Source organism: Eptesicus fuscus, chromosome 22, assembly GCF_027574615.1.
Source record: "Eptesicus fuscus isolate TK198812 chromosome 22, DD_ASM_mEF_20220401, whole genome shotgun sequence".
In the NCBI taxonomy this organism is placed as follows: Eukaryota; Metazoa; Chordata; class Mammalia; order Chiroptera; family Vespertilionidae; genus Eptesicus; species Eptesicus fuscus.
Genome location: NC_072494.1, coordinates 33,733,207 through 33,760,861, shown reverse-complemented (window position 1 = coordinate 33,760,861; position 27,655 = coordinate 33,733,207). Strand labels below are relative to the sequence as shown.

Genomic DNA, 27,655 nt, shown 5'->3' with positions numbered 1-27,655 from the left:
CCAAGCACAGCCCTGGGGCCTAGGCCCCGCCTTGCAGGCTGCCATTGGCCCCGCCCCGCCCTGATATCACGGTCCAGGCCACGCCCACTGGGTGTAAAGCCCGGGACACTGTGAGTCTGGGATTGTTGCGTCTGGGACCTGCACTCAAAGGGGCAAATATTCACTGTCCTTCGGGTTTCCCCGCTGATGTCTGGGAGCATGAGGGCCTCTTACCAGCCGCTCAGGGCATCTTCCCGCCGCCTGGAGAGTCCCTTTTCGTGGGGCTTCCTGGGGGTCCTTCTGCTGGCCCTAGAGCTCCTGCTCCCCATGTGCTCAGGTAGGGGAAGGGAAAGGGGGTCAGCTCTGGAGGGAAACTAGAGCGGGTGGGGAGCTGGCCCACCAGAGAGGAGGGCGAAGGGAACTTTGCTTGGTGTGTGGGGTAGAGGGTCAGGGCTTGGTGGACCCAGGTGATGCGGGGTTAGGGTAGAAGCCTTAGCCACAGATCCTCCGGGTTGTTCTGTGGGGGACCCAGAAATGAGGGGGACTTCAGAGGGCCCGCGGTGAGGGTTGTTAGGTGGTAGTTACTGAGCCTCTTGGAGTGCTGGGTGCAGTCAGTGTGTGCTGGGGGCCAAGCTGTGTCCCTGGCAAAAACTTACAGGTGTTTGGGGACTGAGCTAATCAAGATGTCAGAGATTAACCAAAAAACATGTATGCATATATGCATAACCCATGGACACAGACAATAGTGTGGGGAAGGCCAGGAGTGGGCGGGGGCTGAGTGAAATGGGGGACATGTGGAATACTGTCAACAATTAACAAAAGGAGATGGGAAGCCCTGACCAGGTGCTGAAGGTGAGGGCTTGCTCTTCAGTGCCCAGCTGTGTGTGGGGATGTTGCTTGGGGGAGTGCTGGGCCCGTGGGGAGGCTTTGCCCTGTGTTGCTGGGCTTAGTGAAGCCTTGGTGAGTGGGTGCTGTGCCCCACTGGGTTGGGCTGGGGGATCCCAGGCCAGGTGTTACCAGGTGTATGCTTTACAGAAGGGTCCAGGCCAGAGGTGCAGGGTGTGGGGCAAGGAAGCTCACTGCTTGCTTTGTATGGGGTTTGGGGAGCCCGTGTTGCCCACAGAGCCCTTAGTGAGTGAGAGCTAGCTGCAGGGCCTGGGATTTAGAAGGATTGGGAAGGACACGCAGTGCTTTTTGTACAAAAAGCTAACAGGCTGCTTGTTGCCCCCAAATCATATTGGTATTGCTCTCCAGGCTGCTGCTTGTTTTTAAGCATGGAGACACAGTCCTGTTGCCATCCAATGTAGATAATACCCTATGCCAGTGGTCGGCAAACTCATTAGTCAACAGAGCCAAACATCAACAGGACAACGATTGAAATTTCTTTTGAGAGCCAAATTTTTTAAATTTAAACTTCTTCTAACGCCACTTCTTCAAAATAGACTCACCCAGGCCGTGGTATTTTGTGGAAGAGCCACACTCAAGGGGCCAAAGAGCCTCATGTGGCTCGCGAGCCGCAGTTTGCCGACCACGACCCTATGCTATTCCAAAATGTCATGTGCGCAACCTTTTCTTTTTTCTTTTCATTCGGTTGGGTTCTATATGAGGGGAGATTAGAAGCAACCTAAAAAATTGGTAGCCAAACTCAGTGAGAAATGAATCATAAGAAATGAACAATAAATTATATCAATAAGCTTGCCCTGTAGCTGATAAACTTAAGCTGAAGGCCATCCACTACATTTGATTCCTGTTTTACTGAATGCAATCAATACATATATACATACATATGCTTATTGTACAAAACATGTACAATCAAAGGACAACCATTGATTACTTTGGTGTATTTCCAACTGTCGTATGCATGTGTGTTTCTATGCCCAAGTGACTTTTAGGATCCTATAACATAGACAGTTCGTATGCTGCATTCTCTCCTGAGGAGAATTCATTCAATAAATATTTGCCTTCTATGTGCCAGGCCCTGTGTTGGTTCTGGGGATACACTGGTGACAAACAACAAATCATTCCAATTTTCATGATGCTTATTTCACACTTTGCACACGAACACATTTGACCTTACAAAACCTTATAAACAGCGACTGTGTTTTGCTCCCTGTTAGATCCCCAGTGCCAGGCGCACAGTAGGCAACCAGTAAGGATTTGCTGACATTTACTGGGACTGGCGGACAGTAACCAACCCACAATGCCAGTGTCACAGCCCCAGTCAGCTGCCCTGGAGGAAGGGGCATGACTCTCTGAGAGCCTTTAACAAATGGCTGGTGGGAGGGAAGGCTTTTCTGCCCAGAGGCCACACTCTGCCACTTTGGGGCTTCTGCACTTGCTGTCCCCAGGCTCCTCCTTTCTCTCACATAATTGGCTCCTTGTCCTTCAAACTTAGCTGTGAGGACATCCCCTCAGACACCCTCTCTGAGCAAAATGTCTCAGAGACCCACACACTCCAGCTCAAGTTCCCCTGACTGTTGTTCCTCTTTCCAAACTACCTTTTCTGTCCTAGCTCTACTAGAATGCAGAGATCCTTTTTGTCTTGTCTCACTGGTGTTTGCAAATGCCCCATGTTTTGCCATGGTGCCACCACTCTTTTCTAACTACTGAGTTCCAGAAAAATGAAGTATGATATTCAGTGGGGTCAGCAGCCCAGTAAAAATTCAAATCAAATAGTAAAACAAACACTACCTTGAGAGAAATGAAGATGAAAAACAAAATCTTACAAAATGTATGAGATACAGCAAAAGCAGGAAAGTTTATAGCTACACAAGCCTTCATCAAGAAGCAGGAATGATCCTAAATAAACAATCTAATTTACATCTAAAGGAACTAGAGAGAGAGGAGCAAACAAAATCCTAATAAGTATATGGAAGGAAAAAATAAATATCAGAATGGAAATAAATGAATGAGAAAATAGTAAAACAACAGAAAAGATCAGTGAAACTAAGAAGTGGTTCTTTGAAAGGATAAATATCATTGACAGGTTTTTACCAAGAATCATAAAGCGAAAAGAGAGAGAACACAAAACTGGTGAATATAATAGAATCAGGGGCATAGAAAGGGAGTGGACTGACAATTCGGTGGTTGCGGGGGGAGGGAGAGGTGTGGGAAGAGATTGGACAAGAATCTTATACTTATGGCCCTAACCGGTTTGGCTCAGTGGATAGAGCATCGGACTGCGGACTGAAAGGTCCCAGGTTCGATTCCAGTCAAGGGCATGTACCTTGGTTGCGGGCACATCTCCAGTAGGAGGTGTGCAGGAGGCAGGTGACAGATGTTTCTCTCTCATCGATGTTTCTAATCTCTATCCCTCTCCCTTTCTCTCTGTAAAAAATCAATAAAAAATATATTTTAAAAAAATCTTACACTTGTGGATGAGGACAATGGCGAGGGGTAAGGGCATGGGGTGGGGGAGGGGAATCAGGTGAAGGGGAGCTATGGGGGGGGAAGAGGAACATCTGTAATAATCTGAACAATAAAGATGTATTTAAAAAAAGAATTGAAAGAGGAGATATTGCAGTTGACAACACAGAAATAAAAAGGATCACTAAAGAACACTAGGAACAATAATATGCCTACAAATCAGATAATATAGAAAAATGGATGACTTTCTAGAAACATACTTGCTCTCAGGACTAAACCAGAAAGAAAAAAAGAATTGAAATAGTCCAATTATTAGCAATAAAATAAAGCATTAAAAAAAACAGACAAGAAACTGAAGCACTGAGCAGACAGCCTCAAAGTTGAATTTGACCAAATATTTAAAGAATTAGTACCTATTCTTCTGAAACGATTTTTAAACACTGTAAAGGAAGGGACAGTTCCAAACTTATTCTATTAGGCCAGCTTTAGTCCAAGAACCAAAACCTGGCAGAGACACTACCAAAAAGAGAATTAGTGGCCAATATCCCTGATGAACATAGATACCAAAATTCTCAACAAAATTTCAGCAAATCAAATTCAGCATACATTAAAAAGATTAAATACCGTGATCAAGTGGGATTTATACCAGGGATGCAAGGATGATTCAACATCTGCAAAACAATGCATGTGATTCATCACATCAATAAAAACTATGGTGAAAATCATATGGTTAGCTCAATAGATGAAGAAAATGCTTCTGTGCTGCCACCGCCAACCTAGGGCCCACACACTGAAGTGTCATTGGTTTGATTCCTGGTCAAGGGCATGTCCTTGGGTTGCAGGTTGGATTCCCCAGCCCTGGTCAGGGAGAGTGCAGGAGACAATGAATTGATGTGTCTCTCAGATCCATCTCTCTCTCTCTCTCTCTCTCTCTCTCTCTCTCTCTCTCTCTCTCTCTCTCTCTCTCTCTTTCTCCAGCTTCATCCTTACCACTCTGTCTAAAAATCAATGGAAAATGTATTCTCGAGAAAGGATTAACAAAAACAACATGAAAAAATTGAAGAAATATTTGTAAAAATTGCCTCTGATAAGGGGCTAATTTCCAAAATACATAAAGAATTCATACAGCTCAACAACAATAAAATCTAATTAGAAAATGGACAGAGGACCTGAATAGACAATTAAATTACCCAAGGAAGATATACAGATGGCCACCCAATTATTAAAAGTTGCTCAACATCACTTGTTATAAGGAAAACCACAATCAGATACAACCTCACACTTGTTAGAATGTCTAATAAAGACAAGATATAACAAGTGTTAAAGAGAATATGGAGAAAAAGGAACCCTCATGCACTACTGGTGGGAATGTAAATTGGTGCAGCCACTATAGAAACAAGTATGGAGGTTCATCAAAAAGTTAAGAATAGAGCTTACATACAAACCAGCAATCCTTTTTCAGGGTAACTACCTGGAAAACTTGAAAACATCAAGATATATGGAAGACTATGTTCATTGCAGCATTACTCACAATAACTAACACATGGAAACAACCTTCATGTGTTAACAACTTTAAGTGTTCTTCAATGGATGATTGGATAAAGAAGTGGTACATATAGACAATGGAATACTACTCAGCCATAAAAAGATTAAATACTGCTATTTGCAACAACATGGATGGATCTTGAGAGGATTATGCTAAGGAAGTAAGTCAGCATGAAAAGGCCAAAAACTTCTGTTTCACTCATGTGGGATGTAAAACAAAAACAATGAAAAAAGCAAACAAATAAAACAACTCACAAATGGTGGTTACCAGAGGTTAATGGGAGGTGCGCGGAGGAAACTAAACTTCACAATAGAGTATACAGATGTCTTATTACAATGTTGTGAAACAGGAAATTTACATAATAATATTAACCAAAGTTACCCCAATAAATTTAATTCAAAGAGTCACATATTTTTATTTGATAGAAGTACAAATATATATATTTTAAAGCTTAACATCAATCTGACATAAGACCAACCCAGGGAATAAGAAAAGAGAGGTTTCTCAGGGATCAGCATAGATCTAGCTCCTTTCTTAGATCCTTAATCTTATAGGAGGGACCTCTGCATGCTTTTAGCCCTTCAGGACTTTAATTGATGTGTCTCCATCACATTATTTTATATACTAGTTCTATCAGATCTGTAAGATTTTGAAACCTACAGATAATTAAAAGGAAGGGAATGGTTGAAGTAGAAATGATCCTATTTTAGGAAGAAAAAAACTACCAAAAAATGTAAAAGTTCTAATAGCATAGCAATATAGTAACACAGCTTAAACAGCTACCTCAGAGAACTTCTGTGGCCAAGCATGACCCATTGATTAGTGAAGGAAGAATAAATCATATTTAAAGCAATGTTAAAGTTATAAATTTTGACATTTAATTGACATCTATTCACTTATAAAATGCTCAGTTCACTGATATGGAACATATGACATGAAGTCTTATATTTTAAAACTAGAAGCCCGATGCACAAAGATTCATTCAAGAATGGGCCTTCCTTTCCCTGGCTGCCAGCACCGTCTTTCCGCTCTGGCCCCAGAGCCACCTCTTTCTGCTCTGGCCCCGCCTTCCTATGCTGCCCAGAGGCTCTGAGCAGCTGGCGTAGTGTGGGACAACTGTGTCATCAGCATGGTGATGATGCAAGCATCCCGCCCCCTCCCAGCTGCTCAGTGCCTGCGTATGCAAGTTAACCCACCATCTTTGTTGGGTTAATTTGCATACTCACTCTTGATTGGCTGGTGGGTGTCACAAAGGTATGGTCAATTTGCATCTTTCTCTTTTATTAGTGTAGATAGCTTAATCCACCTTTATTTTGATCTATGAAATCCATGATGCTTATTTAAGAGTCAGCACTTACCATAGCATTTCTTGAGCATGTAGGGGGTACAGAGTATAGTAGGAAAAGAAGGCACATGATCATGACCTCTAGGAACTTGCCTCCTGAGAAGAGACTGAGCCTGAAGTAACAAGTCCTCATCATCCTATAGATAAAAACCCAATATGCTAAGTGTCCAGTTGTCTGTTCAACCAATCAAAGCGTAATACGCTAATGATATACTAAGACCACTCAACCGCTCACTATGACATGCCTTAACCACCAGGGGGCAGATGCTTTGACTTGTAGGTTAGCTTGCTGGTGGGGTACAGCTGATTGGGACTGAGAGAGATGAGCCAGACAAGCCCTGAAGCCCTCCTGTGGTCCCTCCCTGGCCCCGATCATGCACCAGTGGGGTCCCTCAGCCTGGCCTGCGCCCCCTTGCAATCTGAGCTGAGGGACCCCCCCCAACTGCATGAATTTCATGCACCAGACTTCTAGTCTTTTATAAAAGCCATGTCTAACAACAAATACATATATATCAACAAGTGAATCTAAAAGTCAAGTGAATTAAAAATCTGAGGAACAGAATAAACTGGTGAACTTAATAGAATCAGAGGCATAGAATGGGAGTGGATTGATAATTCTCAGGGGGAAAGGGGTGTCTGTGTGGGGAGTATGGGAAGAGACTGGACAAAAATCATACACCTATGGATAAGGACAGCGGCGGGGGGGGAGGTAAGGGAAAAGGGGGGGTAGGAACTGGGTGGTGGGGAGATATGTGGGGAAAAAGGAGAAACAATTGTAATCTGAACAATAAAGATTCATTAAATTAAAAAAAAAAAAAAAAGCCATGTCTACAGCCAGCAGAAGCCCTAAGTGGCAAAGTAGCCCACATTAACAGAACTGCCGATTGGTTCACATTCTCACCATGTTTGTAATGAGGGGTAAGTTGCTCCTTAGAGGAATGAGGTAAATGTTGCTAGTTCCATTTTTGGTTTGGTGCTCTTCTTGTGTTTGAAACTGTGGAAGAGTAATCTGATGGAGGGCTATATACTATAGAAGTCTTCTGAGGGGGGAGGTGAGTGTGGAATAAACTCAGAAAATAATGGGAAGGGCACATATCTATAAATAAATTTTTAAACCAAAAATATTGGTGCTCTCTCTTCAATTTACTGTTGAAAGAATATTCAGGTTATTCCCAAAGAAACCAAATGCTAATAGGATGTGGTTTAAAGCAAGCACGGCTCATCACCTGGTAAAAGCCTGGCACAATCACTGAAAATCTCACCAAGGACTTTCCCTTTATTCTGTACAACCTGCCTGCTGCCAGGCCATAATCCGTGGCTGGTGGAAAAGAAAATACTTTACTTTCATGTTCTTATTCTCTCATGCCCAGATGCCTGTGGTGACCCACCAAGATACCAAACTATGAAACCCCAGGGTGATCCTGCACCTCCTTATAATGCTGGGTTCACAGTAGACTATGAGTGTCGCCCAGGATACAGGCTTATTGTTCCTCTTGTTCGTCCCACCACTTCTGTTTGTCAGCCTGATGGCACATGGGCACCTCCTCTCCGGGAGGCTTGTACAAGTAAGTACACAAAATTTTTATTTTTATTGCTCTAAAGATTTTCACACATTTTAGACTACATATTCCACTGTTACCATGATGGTTTTCTCAGATGGATGTAGATTTTAGAATGTCTCTTTTCAGGCTTTAAAGATCTCCAGGAAAATTTTAATTTGACCATTGATTCTATGTGTAAATGTGAATCTTAAGTTAACCGCCCTGGCAGGCCCTGAACTCCACTCAAGGCTACAAAGTTTCAATTATAGAAGACAAATAAATCCCAGATCCTTGCTTCTAGCCGACCCTGGCCTCTGCTCAAGGAGGCGCTAGAAAAAAAAAAAAAAAGGAGAGGCTGGGAGCTTGGGTCGCCAGGGGGTGTGGTCAGCCTACAAACAGCTATCAGCCCCTCACCCAGGCTAGCCAGGCACCCCAGTGGGGACCCCACCCTGAAGGGGGTGTGGCCAGCCTGAAAACAGCCCTCAGCCCTTCACCCAGGCTGGCCATGCCTCCCCCAGTGGGACCCTCACCCTATGAGGGTGTGGCCGGCCTGAAAACCACCACAGGCCCCTCACCCAGGCCACCCCACACCCCAAGGAAACCCCCACCCTGATACAGGACACCCTTCAGGGCAAACCAGCCATCCCCCACCTGTGCACCAGGCTTCTATCTATACTAATAAAAAGGTAATATGCTAATTAGACTGGGAGACCTTCCAGGAGACCTTCTGGATGTTCTTCTGGACAAAGCCATGTTGGTGGGGCCAAGGTAGAGGCAGTTAGAGGCCAAGAGGGGAGGGCAGTTGTGGGCTGGTGGGGGGCAGGGCTGTGGGGTAAGCAGACCAGCAGGGGGGCCATTTGGGGGCGAGCAAGCCATCAGTGGGGGTCAGTTGGAGGTGATCAGGACAGTGGGGGGTGCAGTTTGGAGTGGGCAGGCCAGCAGGCGGGCAGTTGGGGCGAGCAGGCCAGTAGGGAGGGAAGGTGGGGGCAAGAAGGCCAGCAGGGGGGGCAGTTGGGGGTGAGCAGGCTGGCATGGGGGAAGTTGGGGATGGGCAGGCCGGCATGCAGAGTGGTTAGGGGCAATCAGGCAGGCAGGCAGGCAGGTGAGCAGTTAGGAGCCAGCAGTCCTGGATTGCGAGAGGGATATCCGACTGCAGGTTTAGGCCTGATCCCTGTAAACCAGCAATAGGACATCCTTCGAGGGATCCCAGATTGGAGAGAGTTCAGGCCAGGCTGAGGAACACTCCCCCCGCCCCCCACCCCGACATGCATGAATTTCATGCACTGGGCCACTAGTATCTGTATAATTCACAAACACTTCTCCAATCTCCCTAACACCACCATTTCCCAGAAATGTATTACTCCTCATGTGCTGAGAACTTCGATACATGCTGTGCATGCCTTTATCTCTCCCTCCTCTTCTGAGGTCATCCTGAGAGACTGTTGTCCTTAAGGACCATCCATCCAGTAACCAATAGAATTTTCCTTCATTTGACATCAACAACCAATTGCCATGGCCATAAACTCAACATCCTTCCAATCCTCTATGACTACCATCCTACCTCAACCTGTTCTCATTTCAACTGGCTCTTTATTCCCCTCTACCACCTTCATTAACTCTTGCACAGCAATAATCTCAGGGTCTGCAATTTCAGCTCTGCACACTCATCACTCCATTTGTCTTCACTCCAGCCCTTGTAACAATAAATAAGAATAAAAATATTTCTACCAATTTTAATACCTCAATGTAGAATTTTGATTTTGATTCAAATCTGTTTTGACATTGGTAAAAAACAACAAATTTGAAAATTTTCTTTTAGTAAAGGCATGTCCACAGATGCAAGAACCCCAAAATGGCAAACTAACCTACATTGGTGGAGCTTCCAGTCTTGGCTCACAAGCTCAGTTTGTTTGTAATAAGGGGTAAGTAAGTTGCTCCTTAGATGAGTAAGATAAATGTTGCTAGTTCCATTTTTGGTTTGGTTCTCTTCTTAAGCATTTCCATAATGTTCATTTCATCTTGCTTTCTGTGGAACAAATTGTATTTACAGCCAATCAACACTTTGGAGATTGAAAAGATGTGCAATAGGTAGAAAGGAATTTAACTGGAAGGAAAGCAAAAGTGTATCATATAATAAGTAATAATAAGCCTATTGTAGTCATTAAAATGTAGTAATCATGGTGACATGGTCTTAAATTAAACTATAATAGGCTGGAAGGTGGGAAGGAGAGACACAGAGTTAGTTAACAGAAGCAAAGGGTAGAAACTAATGAAATGTGTGTTGAAACTTTGAATGAATTCCCAGTGGTACTTGAGAATCATGTGACTATAAGAGCTAGTAGTGTAGCTGTTTTTCAATAAGGGCTAGCTGACCACCAGATTTCACTGCATCCTGCTTCCACATGAACTTTTCAGACTGTTGCCAAAAAATAGTCCAAAAGCAGCAAACACTTCTTCCTACAGACTATGCACCTATCCCAGAATTAGTCCACCATTCTTCTTCTGCCACCTTATCTATTCCTTCAAAATAACTTACATTTTTCTACCCAAAGCTGTAAGAGAACCCCATTATACCAGGATGGCAGAAATGTTTGCCTTCATCTGTCCCTGCGGCCGGTGGTTTAGACTGCATGCCCCACGACCTGGTCCTTTTTTTCTGGTGAGCGAATGGCTCGTCAATAAACCTGTTCTTTCAGAAAATCTTCTAGTTGAGAAGGTTTTGTTTCACAATCTATCCCTTTGTGGTCAGGGAAGATACTTTGTATCATATCTATCTTTTAAAACCTATTGATTGGTTAATAATAATTTGTGGCTCATTGTATGGAATATTGTGGAAGATGTCCCATGCGCACTTGAGGAAATGTGTATTCAGTTCTATGTCTGTGAGATCTAGTTGATTGTGTTGTTGAAGTCCTCTATTTCCTTACTTATTTCAGTCCAGTTGTACTATCCATTATTGTGAGTGGAATATTGAACTCTCCAACTATTACTGGAGAAATGCCTGTTGCATAAAAATGTATATTCCTCTCTACAGTTGTGCCAGCTTTTGCTTCATGTATTTTGAAGGTCTGTTATTTGTTGCATTAATGTATATAATTATTATATCTTCTTGCAGTATGTGAAACTGATTAAAATATAATGTGCTTCTTGTCTCTTACAACCTTTTGGATTCAAACTCTATTCTGCCTGGATGAGTATAGCCACCCTCTCTTGGTTACCATTTGCCTGGAAGATCTTTTTCCATCCTTTCATTTTAAACTTATTGGTGTCTTTGAATCTCAAGTGAGTCTCCTGTAGACAGAATAGAGTGGAGTCTTTTGTTTTTATCCATTCTGCCTTTTCATTGTAGAATGACATCCATTTAAGTTTAAAGTAACTACTGACAAGGACGGAGCTGTTTGTTTTCTGAAAGCTTTTTTGCCCCCCTTTTTGCACATTCCTATTTTCGTTTGCTAGTTAATTTTTCTAATAAAGTGTTGGAATACCTTTCTCATTTCCTTTTGTGTGTGTATTCTATGGTGATTTTGTTTCTAGTTCCCATGTGGATTACACTTAACATCCTAGAGTTATAACACTACAATTTGAATTTATGTCAAATTAAATTCAATAAATTCTAATAATGAATGCTTATCAGCTCCATCCTCATCCATTTGGGTTGTTAGTGTCACACTACCATCTACAATAACAATTGAAATCCTGGCTTCTATGCTATTTATTTTCATTGTATGCTTTGTTTCTTAATTTACATAGAAGATAAACATACATTTACATACCATTATTACATACCATTATTACATACCATTATTAATAAGACTAGCTTTAATAATTGCCCATGTATATACCCACAGTGAGATGTTGATCCATATGGCATGACTTACCGAAAGCAAACAACATGGGTTCGGCTGCCTGCTGCAACAAATGCCAAACTGGTGAGGCAGGTGCTGATGGAAAAGGAAAGAGGTTTTATTCAAGTGCCTGAGACCAGGAACTCCCAGCTCAAACACCCCCACCCCCTTTCTGCTCAGGCCCTCAGTTCTTATATAGTTAGGGAGGGGAGGGCTTTATTTTCTCTCCAATTATCTTGCTACCTTTTGGCACACTTGTGCCTGTCCCTTCACATTTATAGTTTTTAGTGTGCTTAGTGTAAGAATCTCTCCCTATACCAACTTGTTGAATGGGCGAGCCTCCCCAGCACTAGGACTGACTGTCTATGTAACATTACTCTCTACTATCTTTTAATTACACCTTTTAGGACATGCTTAAGCATTTTTTGTAGCAGAGGTATGGTGGTAACAAATTCTCTGAACTTTAAATTATGGGAAAGTCTTAATATTTCCCTCACTTTTGTAGCATAGTTTTACTGTGGAGAGGATTTTTGGTTGAACTTTTTTTTTATATGTGTCTATTATTCAATATCCACTGGCCCCCGAGTTCCTGTTGGGATCTCTGCTGACTATTCAGCCTCCTTTTCTTGGATTTTGGCTTTGACATTCTCAGTGGTATCACTGGGCTCAACCTGGAGTGCGATGGTCTTGCCCATCAGGGTACTCACAAATGCCCGCCTCTCTGCAGCTGCCACTCAGCTGCCCCATGAAGGAAAAGAGGACTATGGAACTGGAAACTGCAGATCTGTCCCAAGAGGGCCTACGAAATATGTACATGCAGTTTCTCTGACTATTTTAGAGTCTTTTGTCTAGTACGTGTCCCCTCAGGCCTTTTTCAGGAATAGTTTTTGTTGGTTTATGTTTTCCATTGAATGGGCCATACTTTCCTATTACTTTGTATGCCTTATAACTTCTTGTTGAAATGTATGTTTGAATCTAATAATGAGGTAACTCTAAATACCAAATTCTCACCATTTCCCATGGTTTATTGTGTTACGTTATTGTTTTGCTTTTTGCTTTTTGATTTTTGAAGTGTGTCTCTGTGCTGAGGATCAGCCTGATATGTAAACTGAGCCTTCTTCTGGGCATGCGCATTCCCTCTACTTGTCCCCATATATGCAGTTGTTGTTTAAATTATAGTTTATAATGTTAGTCTCCTGAAAGGGGAAAAGTGAGAAATGGAGGATGGAGCGATGATCTCTGGATCTATGATTCCCCTGGAAGGATGGGTCTTGCAACTTTGGGGGAGGTCTGACAACAATGGCTGCCAGCCCCTGTCTGCCTCTCTGTGATCATAAACAGCAGTAGATTATGCGAGCACGGATCCCCAAGGACGTAGTCTTTTTTGCTCACCCTGGGCCCCATAGGCTGCCTATAAGCTGCCAAAGGACACATGCACAGCTGCCTGCTGTGGGAGTGGGATGGTAACTGCCACTGTGGTTACAGCTGAAATTGACCAATGTTCTTGCATTTTACCTTTCCAAGACTTTCCTGGTAAGTACAAGCCTTCAAAAGCCCCCAGAGTTCCAAAATGGTGACAGCAGGCATATTCTAGTTTTGGTGTTTCTTCCCTGCCATCATCCAGAATTCCCTCCTAATATATTGTAACTAGAGGCCTGTTGCATGAAGATTCGTACAATAGGCCTTCCTTCCTCTGGTTGCCGGCACCGGTTTTCCTCTGGCACCTGGGACCCAAGCCTTCACTTTAGCAGCAGTGGAGAAGCCAAACCTCTTCAGTCTTCAGTCGTCTTCAGTCTTCGCTGAGGCCAGAGCCTTCAGTCTTCGCTCTGCGCCTGTGTATGCAAATTAACCCATCATCTTTGTTGGATTAATTTGCACACTCACTCCTGATTGGCTGGTGGTTGTTGCGGAGGTATGGTCAACTTGCATATTTTTCTTTTATTGGTGTAGATATAAAATCAATGAATGAGCCTTGGGAGAAAGTCAACTGGAATCATGTACAGGCATTTTTACTGACTATATTTTAATTTGATCAAGTGAGAATATCCAATCAACAGTTATAGAGAGAGAGCTTGCTAGACACCTACTGGAATACCAAAGGTTAGGACATAAACCAGTCACTTTCAACAGTTGTGCCACAACAATTTTAAATATATGCAAAACCTGATTATTTATTTGGGACACTGACCTTTTCCCCCTTAGATTATCAAATAAAAAAATGACAATAGCCAACACAGCAATAACTTTCCAGTGTGAATAAATCAAAATAATACCTATTTTTGCCAGATGGACAAAAATATATATTTTGTGTGCCTCAGAATTTAAGTAATTATTTTATGTGTGCCATGAGATGAAACAGGTTGAAAATAGCTGACATGGATTATTCTCAAAGAAGTTTTAGCCTCATTGAAAAGCACAATATATACAAAGTGTCCAATAAAATAATAAGTGGGAATACCACAGAAATAGAGTTATTCAGGATCATTATTAGGAGAGTCCAGAAGGAGGAGAGAGTTCTGTGAATTTCAATCATCAGATTTCATGGAGGAGAGGTCTCCCTGAGCTATACCTAGGAAGATACTCTAATCTGAAGAGTATTCATAACACCAAAAACTTGCCTAGCACTCACTGTGTTTCAGATGCCAGTTCACCTACTACTCAAAACCACCCCACGATGTATATACCGTTCCACAGATGGGGAATTTAAGAAAGGGAACCAGCCCTAGCCAGTTTGACTCAGAGATGAGAGCGCCGGACTGTGGACTCAAGGGTCCCAGGTTTGATTCTGATCAAGGACACATACCTGGGTTGGGGACTCGACCTCCAGCCCAAGTCAAGAGGCAACCCAATCGATGTCTCCCTCACATCCATGTTTCTCTCCCCCTGCCTTTAACTCTCCCTAAAAATTAATTGAAAAGGTATCATTGGGTACGAATTAACAAAAAGTTAAAAGTTATTTAAAAAATAAAGAGGAACATTAAGCATCTTGTCCAAGCTCAACAAGCAAGTCAGCCTTGGAGCTGGGACTCGAATGCGGTCAGGTCAGCTCTTGGGCCAGATCTCTGCTCAGTCGTTGCCCTGACAGAGCAGAATGGCATGAGCAAGGACATAGATGTGACAGTGAGATGTGTCTGCCAGAGGTAGCAATCACCAGGCTGTCAGGCATGACAGGTTTATGTAGACACTTTGCTCTAGGCCAGTGGTTCTCAAGCTTTCTAATGCCGCAACCCTTTAATACAGTTCCTCATGTTGTGGTGACCCCCAACCATAAAATTATTTTTGATGCTACTTCATAACAGTAATTTCACTACTATTAATGAATTATAATGTAAATATCTGTGTTTTCCGATGGTCTTAGGTGACCCTGCTAGCGGTTCTCAACCTGTGGGAGAACTGCTGCTGTAGAGCCTAAGACCATCGGAAACACAGATATTTACATTACGATTCATAACAGTAGCAAAATTACAGTTATGAAGTAGCAACGAAAATAATTTTATGGTTGGGGGTCACCACAACATGAGGAACTGTATTAAAGGGTTGCGGCATTAGAAAGGCTGAGAACCACTGCTCTAGGCCAACATGTGTGCATATGAAGAATCTCTCCATTTCATTAAGTTGCAGATTCAGTTAACGCATTCAATACCTGTCACTTCAGAAACTTCTCCCTGAAGCTAGTGTAGTGCAGAAAAACAACCCTATAAAAGCTTCTTCATTATTATGTGTTCTTCATTATTATGTGTATCAGTTAAGATAAAGAAACAACAGTCATTTCTTTTCTCATTTAGTTATTATTTAGTTGGAACAAAAATTCTAAAATGTGAACTCTCTGGAAATGATGTGACATGGAGTGGTGATCCACCAAGTTGTGAAAGTAAGTACATTCTCCCTTTAGAATTTACAGCAACAGTTCTCAAACTTTTAGGCCTGGGGACCCCTGTATGCTTTTACAATTAACCAAAACCCCACAGAGCTTTTCTGTAGGTGGGTAAGTGCTACTGATATTCTTTATATTGGAATTAAAACAGAGTTTTTAAATAATTATTTACTAATTCACTTTTAAGAACAATAAGTTCAATACATGTTCATAAATGTGACATATTTTTGTTAAGTCAAAAAATTTCCAAAAGAGTGAGAAGAGTATAATTGCTTTACATGTTTCCTAATCTCTTCAGTATCTGGCTTAAAGGAGACCTCCAGATTCATTCTGCGGCATTATCAGACAGCCTGAAGGCATAGGAAAATCTCACTGTACACTCTAAGGATGACAGTGAGAAAAGACAAAATCGTGGTATACCTGTGAACCACTGATTCAGGAATGGATGTAGCATTTCTCAACTAGCACTGAGTTTTCCTAAATCATATTTTCTCATTAAATTGTCAGCATCTCTTATGATTAGAAAAACCTATGATGGTTTTAGAGATACACACAAGTATTTCATACAGGTATCTTCTGTGGGTATTTGAGAAAACGTGTTTTTTTTTCTAAAATTTCATTTCTCTGTTAATGGTTTGAATTGGGATAATACATTTTTTTCCATAGAAACTTAGTTCTATGGATATTCAATTTGTAACTAGATTGTAGAAATCATATGATAATGAATTTATTGAATACAGTTCATAGGACATTACTAATGCTGTCTTAATCTTTTACTTTTGCCTTTTCTTTCCTCTTTTTAAAGAGATTTTGTGTAAACCACCTCAAAAAATACCCAATGGAGAATTCACCAATAGCCACAAGGATACATTTGAATATAATGAAGTAGTCACTTACACGTGTAAGCCTTTGAATAGAACAGATCAATATTCACTGGTTGGAGAGAGCAGACTTATTTGTTCTGGGCTTAACCGATGGAGTAGTGACCCTCCTGAGTGTAAAGGTAATACCATTTCCATTGCTTTCTCTCATTTGTAAACAGTGTGGAAACTTTTACCAACTTTTATATACTTGGCCAACACGGAAAACAAACAAACAAAAAAACCCCAGCCATATGTGCTTCTTCCCCCTGTTAAATTTGTTTCTAATCTAATTTTATGTGCCAAGTAGAATAAAATATAATTCTACTTGTAGAGTTTCCCACTCTTCACCCCACATGTTCTTGGCATTTCTGTTTATTCATTGTTAATGACTATATATATATATATATATATATATATATATATATGCATGAGTTATTATTTATTTATTTATTTTTGGCTTGAAAGCATCAAAATACATACTGGCTTTAAGAATGTTGTATCTAATATTACAGGAAGACGACTGTTCTGGCTGAAGGAAATGGTAGAGTAAATTGTAAAAGACAAACCCTTTCACTAGTAAGATTGATAAAGTCTAGGCAAAACAAACAGGCACATCTTATTCAATTGTACTTTGTTTTATTGCGCTTCACACACATTGCATTTTTCTTTTGCAAAATGAAGTCAATAACATAACTAGCAAAACAACTGTAACTTGCTTTACTTCAATACTCATTTATTGCTGTAGCCTGAATCAAATCCGAAATATCTCACAGGTTTACCTCTACTTAAAAAGCAATGCTTAAGGCATTCGAGCATGCCCAGAAGCAGGAGACACTGACTCTTGAACAAAAGGAACCACTGAGAAACAGCAAAATATGTCCTCCTTTCAAGTGCATATGTCACAATCTTTAGTACCATGTTCTATGCAATATGTTTAGAAAGGTTTTTTAATTTCAAAAATTGAAATTATTTACAGCACTGTATCTTTATTATGGAATGAATGTAGAAATTAAAACAAAGATACCTGTAAAATCCCCAAATATTTAAAAATTATGAAGACACTTCCAACTAACCCATGAATAAAAGAAGGAATCACAAGGGAAATTAGAATATGTTTTGAATTGAATAAAAATAAAAAGATAATATATAAAATAACAAAATTTGTGGAATACAGCAGAAGCATTGCTTAGAGGGATATTCATAGCATGAAATGCATATATTAAACAAGAAAATAGTTTCACATCAAGAATCCAAGCTTTAACTTTAAGGAACTAAAAAGGAAGAGGAAATTGAATACAGACCAAGAAAGCAGAAAGATATAATAAAGATAGAAATCAATAAAATTAAAAAAAATATAGAGAGGGAATCATTGAAACCAACACCTGGTTCTTGGAGAAGATCAATATAGTGTGTATAAACCTATAGCCAGTGTGACAAAAAAAGTAGAAGATACAAATTAACAATATCAAGAATGGAAAAGAGAACATCACTAAATATCCTGCAGACATTTAAAGGCCAGTAAGGGAACAGCATGCACAACTTTATGCAACAAATTTGACACTTGAACCTTCTCACAAAGAGAACTGAAGGCACCATATCATCACTAGGAATTGTACCAACAGTTAAGGATTAACAATAGCAGCTCTACACAAACTCTTCAAGAAAATACAATAGGAGAGAATACTTCTCACCTCATCGTATGAGGACAGCATTACCCTGATATCCAAACCAGACAAAACATGGCAGGAAAGTGAAAAACAATATCCACTGTGAACATAGAACCAAAACTGTCAGCGATGGTCAAGGTCATCTCTGCCCTGAGATAGCCTCTGGCCAGAGACAACAATCTGTGCGCCAGTTCTTTATCTTGCTTGCAAGGTATGAATTCAAACAAGAGACAACAATAGCAGCAAAAGCAGGTGAGAATTCATTTGCAGAAAAAGGAGGACACTCAGAACCTGAGCAGGCAACTCAGCAGGCTGACACCAAACCGAGTGCCCTGATATTCGGGAGTTCAGAGGATTTATACCCCGAGGCTGGAGTGCCCCTAGTGAGAGCAAGTCACCCCCTCCCTCATGACTCAAAAAAATATATCTTCAGACTATAAGGCTCCTTCACCCAGGTGTATGCCACCGCTTACACCACATCCTGGAGGGGCTCTGAATTTTCTCTCCTCACAGAAGGGCCTGATGCCTCCAGTGTCTATTTTTGGTTTGTCTCACATGTATCCCCTCCAATCCCAACTGCCTTCCCAGATCATAAATTTCTAGTTGCCTACTCTAACAAAATGATTAAACAAATATTAACATTTATAATATTAATATTTATAATATCAATCCTGTCATATTATAAAAATAAGGATATCTATATATATAGAAGCAAAGCAACCTGAATGCCTGAACGACTGAAATGACCGCTCGCTATGATGCGCACTGTGGTGGGCCAACTGGACCTATCAGGGGCAGCCCCTCTCCCTGGCTGGCCCCAGACAGATCCTGTGGCCCCTCCCCTGAGCCGGCCTGGCCCCCAATCAACCCCCCATCCTGATCAGGGGCGGGGCCGGATGGCCAACCTCCCGCAGCCCCTCCCCCCCACTGGCCCGGCCCAATGGCCCCTATCAGGGTGGGCCAGCTGGATCCTACCAGTGCATGAATTCATGCACCAGGCTTCTAGTTATATCATAATCAAGTAGGATTTGTTTCATGAAGGCAAGGTTATTTCAAATTAAAAAATTAACCTGTGTAATTTACCATATGAAGAGACTATAAAGAAGAAAAAACACATGATCATCTTAAAAGATGCAAAGAAAATGCATTTGACAGAAAACTTCTTAGCAAACTAGGAGCAGAAGGAACCTCACTCTTTCAACCTGATAAAAGGTATCTACAAGAATCACACACCTAGCATTACACGTAATAATAAAGCATTATTTCCCATTGAGGTAGCAACAAGAGAGGGATGTGTACCCCTCCCACTCTATTCATCATCATATTGAAGGTCCTATTCAGTACAATAAGGCAAAATATAGAAATAGGCATACATATTGGAAAGGAAGGAATAAAGTAGACTTTGTTCAATTATGACATTATTGTCTGTGTGGAATATATGAAAGACTGAAGCCTTACCAAGGTTGCAAGACACAAACTCAATGTATAGAAATCAATGATATGATAAACAATTAGAAATTTAAAATTTCAAAGTACTATTTACAATGGTACTACAATATAAAATGTGGGGTTTGATCTCTGAGGTCCAGTCCAAAATATTTGGAAACACTGCCCTAATCCCACTGCCTAAGCTGTCAGTTGGACATCCCCCAAGGGCTCCTGGTCTGCGAGAGGGCACAGGCCAGGCTGAGGGATCCCCCCACCCAGTGCACAAATTTTCATGCACCAGGTCTTTAGTAATCTAAAATGACAGTCTGTTCTAGGTTAGAAAAGGTTATCAGATGTCTCTATGTCTATTTACCTGAAATTAAAATGCACAAGTAAAGTCTTTTAAAAATAATTAACAGTCTGCCTTCCATTCCTTGCCTTTTTGTTCCCAGGGGAAATTACTAATTTACACTAGTTTTTCTTCCCCCTGTTAAAACACTTTTCATTAATTCTGGAATTTCTTTATTTTTTAGTGGTTAAATGTGAATACCCAGTACTGAAGAATGGGAAATTAGTGTCTGGATTTGGAAAAACATTTCTGTTCAAAGCAAAGGTTACTTTTGAATGCCTGAATGGATTTTACCTTGAAGGCAGCAGCACTATTGTCTGTGGAGCTGACAGTACTTGGGGCCCTAAGATCCCAAAATGTATTAAAGGTACAAAGGGGGTCTTTTTTTTTTTTTTTTTTTTACATTTTATTTCTTTGACATAAATATCAATGATGTGGAATGATTTAAAAGAAACAGGTTTGTAATTAACTCTGTCTCATATTCATTTCCATGATGGAAGTGTGACATAAAATTTATGTTTTCATAGGATCTTAACATATTATAGACATCAAAGATGTCTAAATTTCTGGGTTTTGGCATTTCTTATGTATAAAAATGTATAGCAATCATTTCCAGAGCTAATTGAAGAATGGGACTTTTTCCTTAAAAACTCAAAATCTAAAGGCATAATTCATATAAATGAGAAAAAGTAGTAATTACCAAGTGGTTGATCCCATCTTCTTCTTCTTTTTTTTTTTTTTTTCATTGTCAACACCTCTCAGTACAACAACCTACAATTTCTAGTGTCTTAAGTTTAGTAACTCTCTGTTTATATATTTTTAAAATATATTTTTATTGATTTCAGAGAGGAAGGGAGATTGAGACAGGAACAGAAGCCATGAGAGAGAATCATTGATCAGCTGCCTCCTGCATGCCCCCTACTGGGGATGCAGCCCGCACCAGTGCATGTTTCCTGACAGGGAATCAAATCTTGACCTTCTGGTTCATAGGTTGACTCTTCACCACTAAACCACACTGGCTGGGTTCAATTTTCTTCTTAAGATTTTATATGGTTGGATATAGATAGCTTTTTATAACTTTAACTTATTTAAGTAGTTTACAAATATACTTTTGTAAAATTTCAAATATTACAAAAAGTATACAGAGCAAAAGATTAGTCGCTTTATGTTTTTCTACTTTGTTTCCAAAGTTAATCACTTAGTAGTTTAGTTGTCTTTTTATCTGTTTCTTTAAAGTAATATTCTTATGTGCATAGATATACTACATATTTTAGTGTGTTTTCTTTGTTGTTAACCAGAATTGGACTCATGCTATGCATATTTTTTTAAAACTCTCACATTTACATTTACTGTCTCATTTGGGGTTGTATTTAGATTTAGTCCAGTCCTTTTAATGATGATGTTAATATATACCATATTTATTTAACTACAAGAGGCCCGGTGCACAAATTCGTGCACCAGTGGGGTCCCTCAGCCTGGCCTATGGGATCGGGCTAAAAACGGCTCTCTGACATCTCCCGAGAGGTCCTGGATTGCAAGAGGGGCGGGAGGGGGGGAGGGGGACGCAGGAGGTTGGCCAGCTGGGGAGGGACCACAGGAGGGCTCCTGGGCATGTATGGCCCATCTTGCTCAGTCCTGATTGGCCGGACCCCAGCAGCAAGCTCACCTACTGGTTGGAGCGTCTTTCCACTGGTGGTCAGTGCATGTCATAGCGACTGGGCGACCAGTCGACTGTCTTCCCCCTGGTGGTCAGTGAACGTCATAGCAAGCAGTTGAGTGGCCTTAGCATATCATTAGCATATTACGCTCTGATTGGTTGAATGGCTGACCAGCCAATCAGCCACTTAGCATATTAGGCTTTTATTATATAGGATTTTCCTATCAGTGGACATTTATATGTTCAGAAGTTTACATTGATAGGTAATTGGGTGTATTAATGTTTTCCTCCAATGGCTATGTGTGTTGTGTCTTTATTATAAAAGCTGTAGGTCTTCACCATGCTGAAATTATATAAAAATTCCAGCCGTATTTTCTCACTGCATTCTTTGCATCTAAATCACTGTTACATCTGAAATTGGTACATAGATTTATTGTCTTCTCTCCAACTACTCAAAGTGCCAATTTTTATCATACAGTAAACTCATAGGTGTTCTAGTTGTCTCTCTGTTGCCTTGAACTCTGTCCATGCATGTCCCAACAACAAATCATTTTCCACTGTAGTACAATGATATGTTTTAATATCTGGCAGAACACTTCCTTTTCAGAAATGTTCAAGCCACTCTCTATGCTAATTTTTTGTAGATCAACTTTTATTTGATTTTTACCATTCTAACCATTTTAAATGTACATTTCAGTGGCATTAAGTACATTCACATTATTGTGCAACCATCACTTCTACATGTCCAAAACTTTTTTATCTCAAATTAAGCACTGGAGCCATTAAACAACAACTCTCAGTTTCCCTCTCACTCCAAGCTCGGCAATTGCTATTCAGTTTTCTATGAATTTGACTATTTTAGGCACCTTGTAGAAGTGGATCACTTCTGGATTATTTCACTTCGTAAAATGTGTTCTGGCTTATTTCACTTAGTATGACAGTTTCAAGTTTCATCTATTTTTGAAGCATGTATCAGAACTTTATTCTGTTTTATGGTTGAGTAATGTCCCATTGTTTGTATAAACCACATTTTGTACAATCCACCCACCTGATGATAGACAAATGATAGTTTTTCCAGCTTTTGGCTATTCTGAATGTGCTTCCCTGAAAATTGACATTTGAGTAACTGTTTGAGGCCAGTTTTCAATTTGGGGGGTATACACCCAGGAGTAGAGCTGCTGGGCTATGTGTTTACCTTTTGAGGAGCAGCCATACTGTTGTCCACGGCAGCTGCACCATTTAACACTCCTACCAGTGACCCTAGAAGATTCCAATTTCTCCAACTCTTTACCAATGGTTGTGTGTTTTTTTATATACTAGGCTTCCTAATGTATATGAAGTAATATCTCATTGTGGCTTCATTTTCTAGTAACTAGTGATCATATTTTCATGTGCTTATTGGTGTTTTGTATATCTCATTTGGGAAATGTCTCTGCAAGTCCTTTGAAAATTTTGATTTGGGGTTTTTTTTCTGTCACTAAATTTTAGGAGTTCATTATGTGTTTTGGATATTAATCCCTTATCAGGTGTATTATTTGCAGATGTTTCCTCCTATTCTATGGGTTGCCTTTGCACTCTGTTTATAATGACCGTTGATAAAAGTTTTTAATTTTGCTGACGTCCATCCAATTTATCTATTTTTTTTGTTGTTCTTGTTTTTGCTTTTGGTGACAAACCCAAAAAATCATAGTCAGATCCAACATCTTGTCCTCTGTGTTTTTTTCTATGAGTTTTATAGTTTTATTTCTTTGGTCCACTTTGAGTTCATTTTTGTATATGATGTAAGATAAGGATCCAACTTCATTCTTTTGTATATAGACATTCAGTTTTCAAAGAACCATTTGGTGAAAAGATTGCCCTTCCCCATTAAATGTTCTTAGCACCCTTCCACACAATCATTTGACCATATATGCAAATGTGAGCTCTGTATTCTATAACATTGGTCTGTCTGTATTTATGCTATAGCACTGTGTTTTGATTTATTATAGCTTTTGAATAAGTTTTCAAATCAGAAAATGTGAGTTCTCTCAACTTTGTTCTTCCATTTCAAGCTTATCCTGGCTCTTCCTAGTCCCTTGAGGTTCCATATGAATTATATGTTGGATTTTTCTATTTCTGCAAAATGCATATTCAAGATGGTGATGGGGATTGCATGTAATCTGTAGGTTGCTTTGTGTAGTGCCAACATCTTAAACATATTGTGTCTTCTAATGCATGAACACAGGATGTCATTTCATTTATTTATATCTTCCATTTCTTTCAGCAGTGTTTCGTAGTTTCCAGTGTAGGACACTTTCACCTCTTTGATTAAGTTTCTTTTTAAATATTTTATTTCTTTTTTATTCTCAACCAAGGATATGCTTATTGATTCGAAAGAGATGGGAATGGATAAACACAGAGGGAGAGGGAGAGAGAGAGGGTGAGAGGGAGAGAGAGAGGTAGAGGGAGAGGGGGAGGAAGAGGGAGAGGGAGGGGGAGGGGGAGGCAGAGGGAGGGAGGGAAGAAGGGAGGGAGTCAGAGAGAGAGAGAGAGAGAGAGAGAGAGAGAGAGAGAGAGCAGGAGAAAGAAGTAGCGACCTCCTATACAATAAAACCCAGGACCTACATTATGTGCCCTGACCAGGAATGAGCCCTGTCCTTTTGGTCTATGAGACTACACTCCAACTGAGCCACCACTGGTCAGGGCAGTACTTGACCCTTTTTTGATGCTGTTGTAAATAGAATTGTTTTCTTCCTTTCCTCTTTGGTTTGCTCATTGTTAGTATATACAAATGCAACTGATGTTTACTTGTTGATTTCATAGACTGCAACTTTGCCAAATTTATTTATCAGCTCCCACAGGTGAGTGTGTGCATGTGTATGTGTGCAACCTCTAGTTTTCTACTTAAATAAACATGTCAGGTGGTTTTATTTCTTCCTTCCCAATTTGGATGCTTTCTTTTCTTGCCGAATTGCTCTGATTATAAATTTTGATATTATGTTTAATAGAAACGTCACACAGGGTCATCCTGTCTTGTTCCTGATCTTAAGGAGAAAACTTGCAGTCTTTCACCATTGAGTATGATGTTGCCTATGAGTATTTCATAAATAGGCCTCATTATGTTGAAATTTCTCAGCATTACAGAATAACCTCCAAATCATTTATTAAGCTCTCCTGTATCTTTTAAATGTAAGTAGAATCACATTGAATCCATAGGCTAATATTGACGACACACTACTGATAAATTTGCAATCTGAACCACAAAATATTGTCACAGGAAATACTACTGGAGAGGAAGAAGAATGCTGATGACTATAAATTTATTATTTCAAAAATATATATTTTTATTGATTTCAGAGAGGAAGAGAGAGGGAGAGAGAGAGAGAAATATCAATGATGAGACAGAATCATTGGTCAGCTGCCTCCTGCATGCCCCCTACTGGGGATTGAGCCTGCAACCTGGGCATGTGCCCTTGACCAGAATCAAACCCAGGACACTTCAGTCTGCAGGCCGACACTCTATCCACTGAGCCAAACAGCTAGGGCTATAACTTTTTATAATACTTTAAATAAGAGACATTAACATTATTTATATAAGGAAAGTAAACTGTAACATTTTATGAAAAGATAAACAATCCAAACTTATGAATTTACAAATCTGTAAGCTTTACTATTTTATACTACTTTTTAAAATTATTTTTTTTTTCTTTTAGGAGATAAACCATCAAGTAGTGCTGATGACTTAGGTATTATTTTGGTTATAAAAAACCCTGCATTATGAGACCTTGGAGTTCTCCATGGAAATATCATATTTCAACTATCTCCAGTTAGAGGAGAAACAACCTGCCATGTGATAGTTGACATTTGTATTTATTTTTATGTGCAGATTCCATGACAAATGGAAGCACTAGTATGTGTAGACACATGCAGATAATACAGCTTTTAAGAGTTCCCTCCAATTCAAATTCCTAATAGGGTGAGGGAACTTTCTCAATTGCTGTGTTTATTTGCAGGTTGAAATATAGAAAACCTAACTTGTTTTCCATGGAGAGTGCTATTTTGTAATGGCACTTTGTAAATAAATTTTCTTTCTCTTCATACCTTGTACACACAAGCCTTAATGTGCTGTAAGTTGGGTTAATTTTCTTCTACAACAGGCTGGTGTATCACACTTCATTTAGGCTCATGTAGTTCACACAGTATATGTTAAAGGAAAAAATAAAGTATGGTTGAGGCTGTTACATTAAATATTAGGATTTTTGTTGAATAAAGAGGAAAAATATGTATTAGGTTTCTTTACATTAGACTAGTTTAGCAAGGTTGGTCTTTTTATACAATGCACTTTATTCCTGTTAAGCTTTTGCTGTGAAAACTGTTGTCAAAGAGCCATTGTGCCAGTAAATCCAAATCCATTTAAATTCACTAAACACTTGATTTTTAAAAATGAAATAAAAAGAGCAGAGGTAAAGAAGACATTCTATTTTTTTACCTCGAAGGATTCAATAAAAATGATGGCAGTGTGGAAGCAGAGGTACTACTGAACAGCATTTCTAAGATTTAAGATCTTGTAGTACTACTTATTGCTCTCTGGACAGTCAAAAATGCATGTTCAAGTTTCTATGCATAATTTATTCATATGACCTGGTGTTTCATTTGTATTCTTATAATGTTCTTGGTAATGAAGATTGTGTCTTAACTTGGGGGTGGAGGTGTATGAGGAAGGATTTTTAAGATAATGTATAGTTTGTGAAGAGTGCAAAACAGGTTTAAGTAATCAATTAATAGAACTTCATTCATGGCGAATTCCACAGACTCACTTTTGGGAACAATGTAAATGAAATTTCTAACAAAATCATAAAAATGATAGACTGAATACTGAACTAAGCCAACTAGAATGAGATGATACTTACTTAAGACAATTTTCCTATAATGTAGTAAATCCTAATTACTTTTAATAATTTTTCCTAACTTATAATAATTCCAATTTTTATAACCTGATGGGGTTACTACAGCACAAAACAATGTCAAGTGAGGTCCCTATTAAGAGTTCCAGAAGTTGGAACCTAAGACTGTAATGGTATGAGAGGGACTCTGTGATCAAAATGAGCTGGATGCACTAGCTGTCACATGAAACTAGAATGATAAACCTGTCTTTGCTGTAGTTTACACATGATCTGATCAAAATTAAAATATGTCAACTACGTGGAGACTCACATGTTCTCAATTACCTTCAAACTGGCTTTTTTTTTTTTTTCTCAGATGGAGGACTCATTGCTGTGATTGTTCTGACTGTATGTAAGTGTCCCCAATTTGGATGCCACTTAAACCAAAATATTTATGTGAACAAGTGCATTTTAATGACTCTTTTAGTTTATATAGTTTTCATAGCTTGAAATTAAGTAAACCATTCTAGAAATACCTGACCTTTTATATGATTCTACCCTGTGTTGGTATTGTATATTCTTTTGTATTCTACATGTTCATGTAGTAACAAATCTTAAATCCCAACTATGCTTTGAGTAATATTCTAAATTAGTGAGGGCTCTTGCCTGACTTACTGTAGGCCCTGAGTGATATGCAGAAGCTGCCTTTAGACAGTGAAGAGTCCAGATAGAATATGAATGAATACGGGCTAAGTAAAATGATATTTCTGCCCACTGAAATGTAGCCCACATTAATTTCTTCTCCTGGATTTTGAAACTTGGCGTTAGTTTTTAGGGTTACATGTCATTTGTTTTCTGGTTTCTTGTAGTTGGCGTTGCAGTGGTTGGCACCTGTGTCTAAATGTCGTCACATCAGGGAGAGTAAATTAAACATGTTTCTTGAACCTGTTGTTGCTTCTCATGTTGATGTACTTGTGCAGCTTTTGCTTGCATCTGTATTGCGTGCTGCCTGTTTTAAAATGTGCTTGTGAGAGTGTGCTGTCAGAATTGTGTTTCCTGCTAAAATATTTTCACCTCGTTTTAATCTTATTGTAACAAGGCTAATCTGTACAGAGTTGTTATAGCTTTTATGACCGTCAGAAAATTCCTGTGGGGGTTTGAGGTTTAAGTTCTGCAAAAAATCATGGATCTTTAAAGTGCCTCCGCTGCCCTAGGTTTACCCTATTCCTACAGTGGATCGGGAGCCAGGACTAAACTTACAATAGTTCACTGTGGAGACTTTGACAATTCTATTCACTGCAATCTTTAGGATGAAAGCTTCCTTGTGTCTTTA

At 39.9% G+C, this 27,655-nt stretch overlaps 1 protein-coding gene across 3 annotated transcripts; it reads left to right on the top strand.

Annotated features, from left to right (window-relative positions):
* The first annotated feature begins 167 nt into the window (after positions 1-167).
* LOC103304228 (membrane cofactor protein-like) lies at positions 168-27,271 on the top strand. Of its 3 annotated transcripts, XM_054711761.1 has the most exons (9): positions 168-316; positions 7,607-7,801; positions 9,597-9,699; positions 15,408-15,493; positions 16,302-16,499; positions 19,988-20,170; positions 25,153-25,185; positions 26,699-26,734; positions 27,192-27,271. In XM_054711761.1, the coding sequence occupies exons 1-9, from the start codon at positions 187-189 to the stop codon at positions 27,221-27,223; spliced, it is 996 nt and encodes a 331-aa protein (XP_054567736.1). In that variant the 5' UTR covers positions 168-186; the 3' UTR covers positions 27,224-27,271. The 3 variants fall into 3 exon arrangements, with proteins under 3 accessions (XP_054567736.1, XP_054567737.1, XP_008159380.3); XM_054711762.1 differs by lacking the exon at positions 19,988-20,170; XM_008161158.3 differs by lacking the exon at positions 25,153-25,185.
* Positions 27,272-27,655: the final 384 nt, after the last annotated feature.

Excerpts from the sequence above, each read along its gene's own strand:
- LOC103304228 (XM_054711761.1), top strand. The coding sequence starts at position 187 with ATGTCTGGGAGCATGAGGGCCTCTTACCAGCCGCTCAGGGCATCTTCC. Across the intron at positions 7,802-9,596 it reads TCTCCGGGAGGCTTGTACAA|TAAAGGCATGTCCACAGATG; the intron begins GTAAGTACACAA and ends ATTTTCTTTTAG. Across the intron at positions 26,735-27,191 it reads TGTGATTGTTCTGACTGTAT|TTGGCGTTGCAGTGGTTGGC; the intron begins GTAAGTGTCCCC and ends GGTTTCTTGTAG.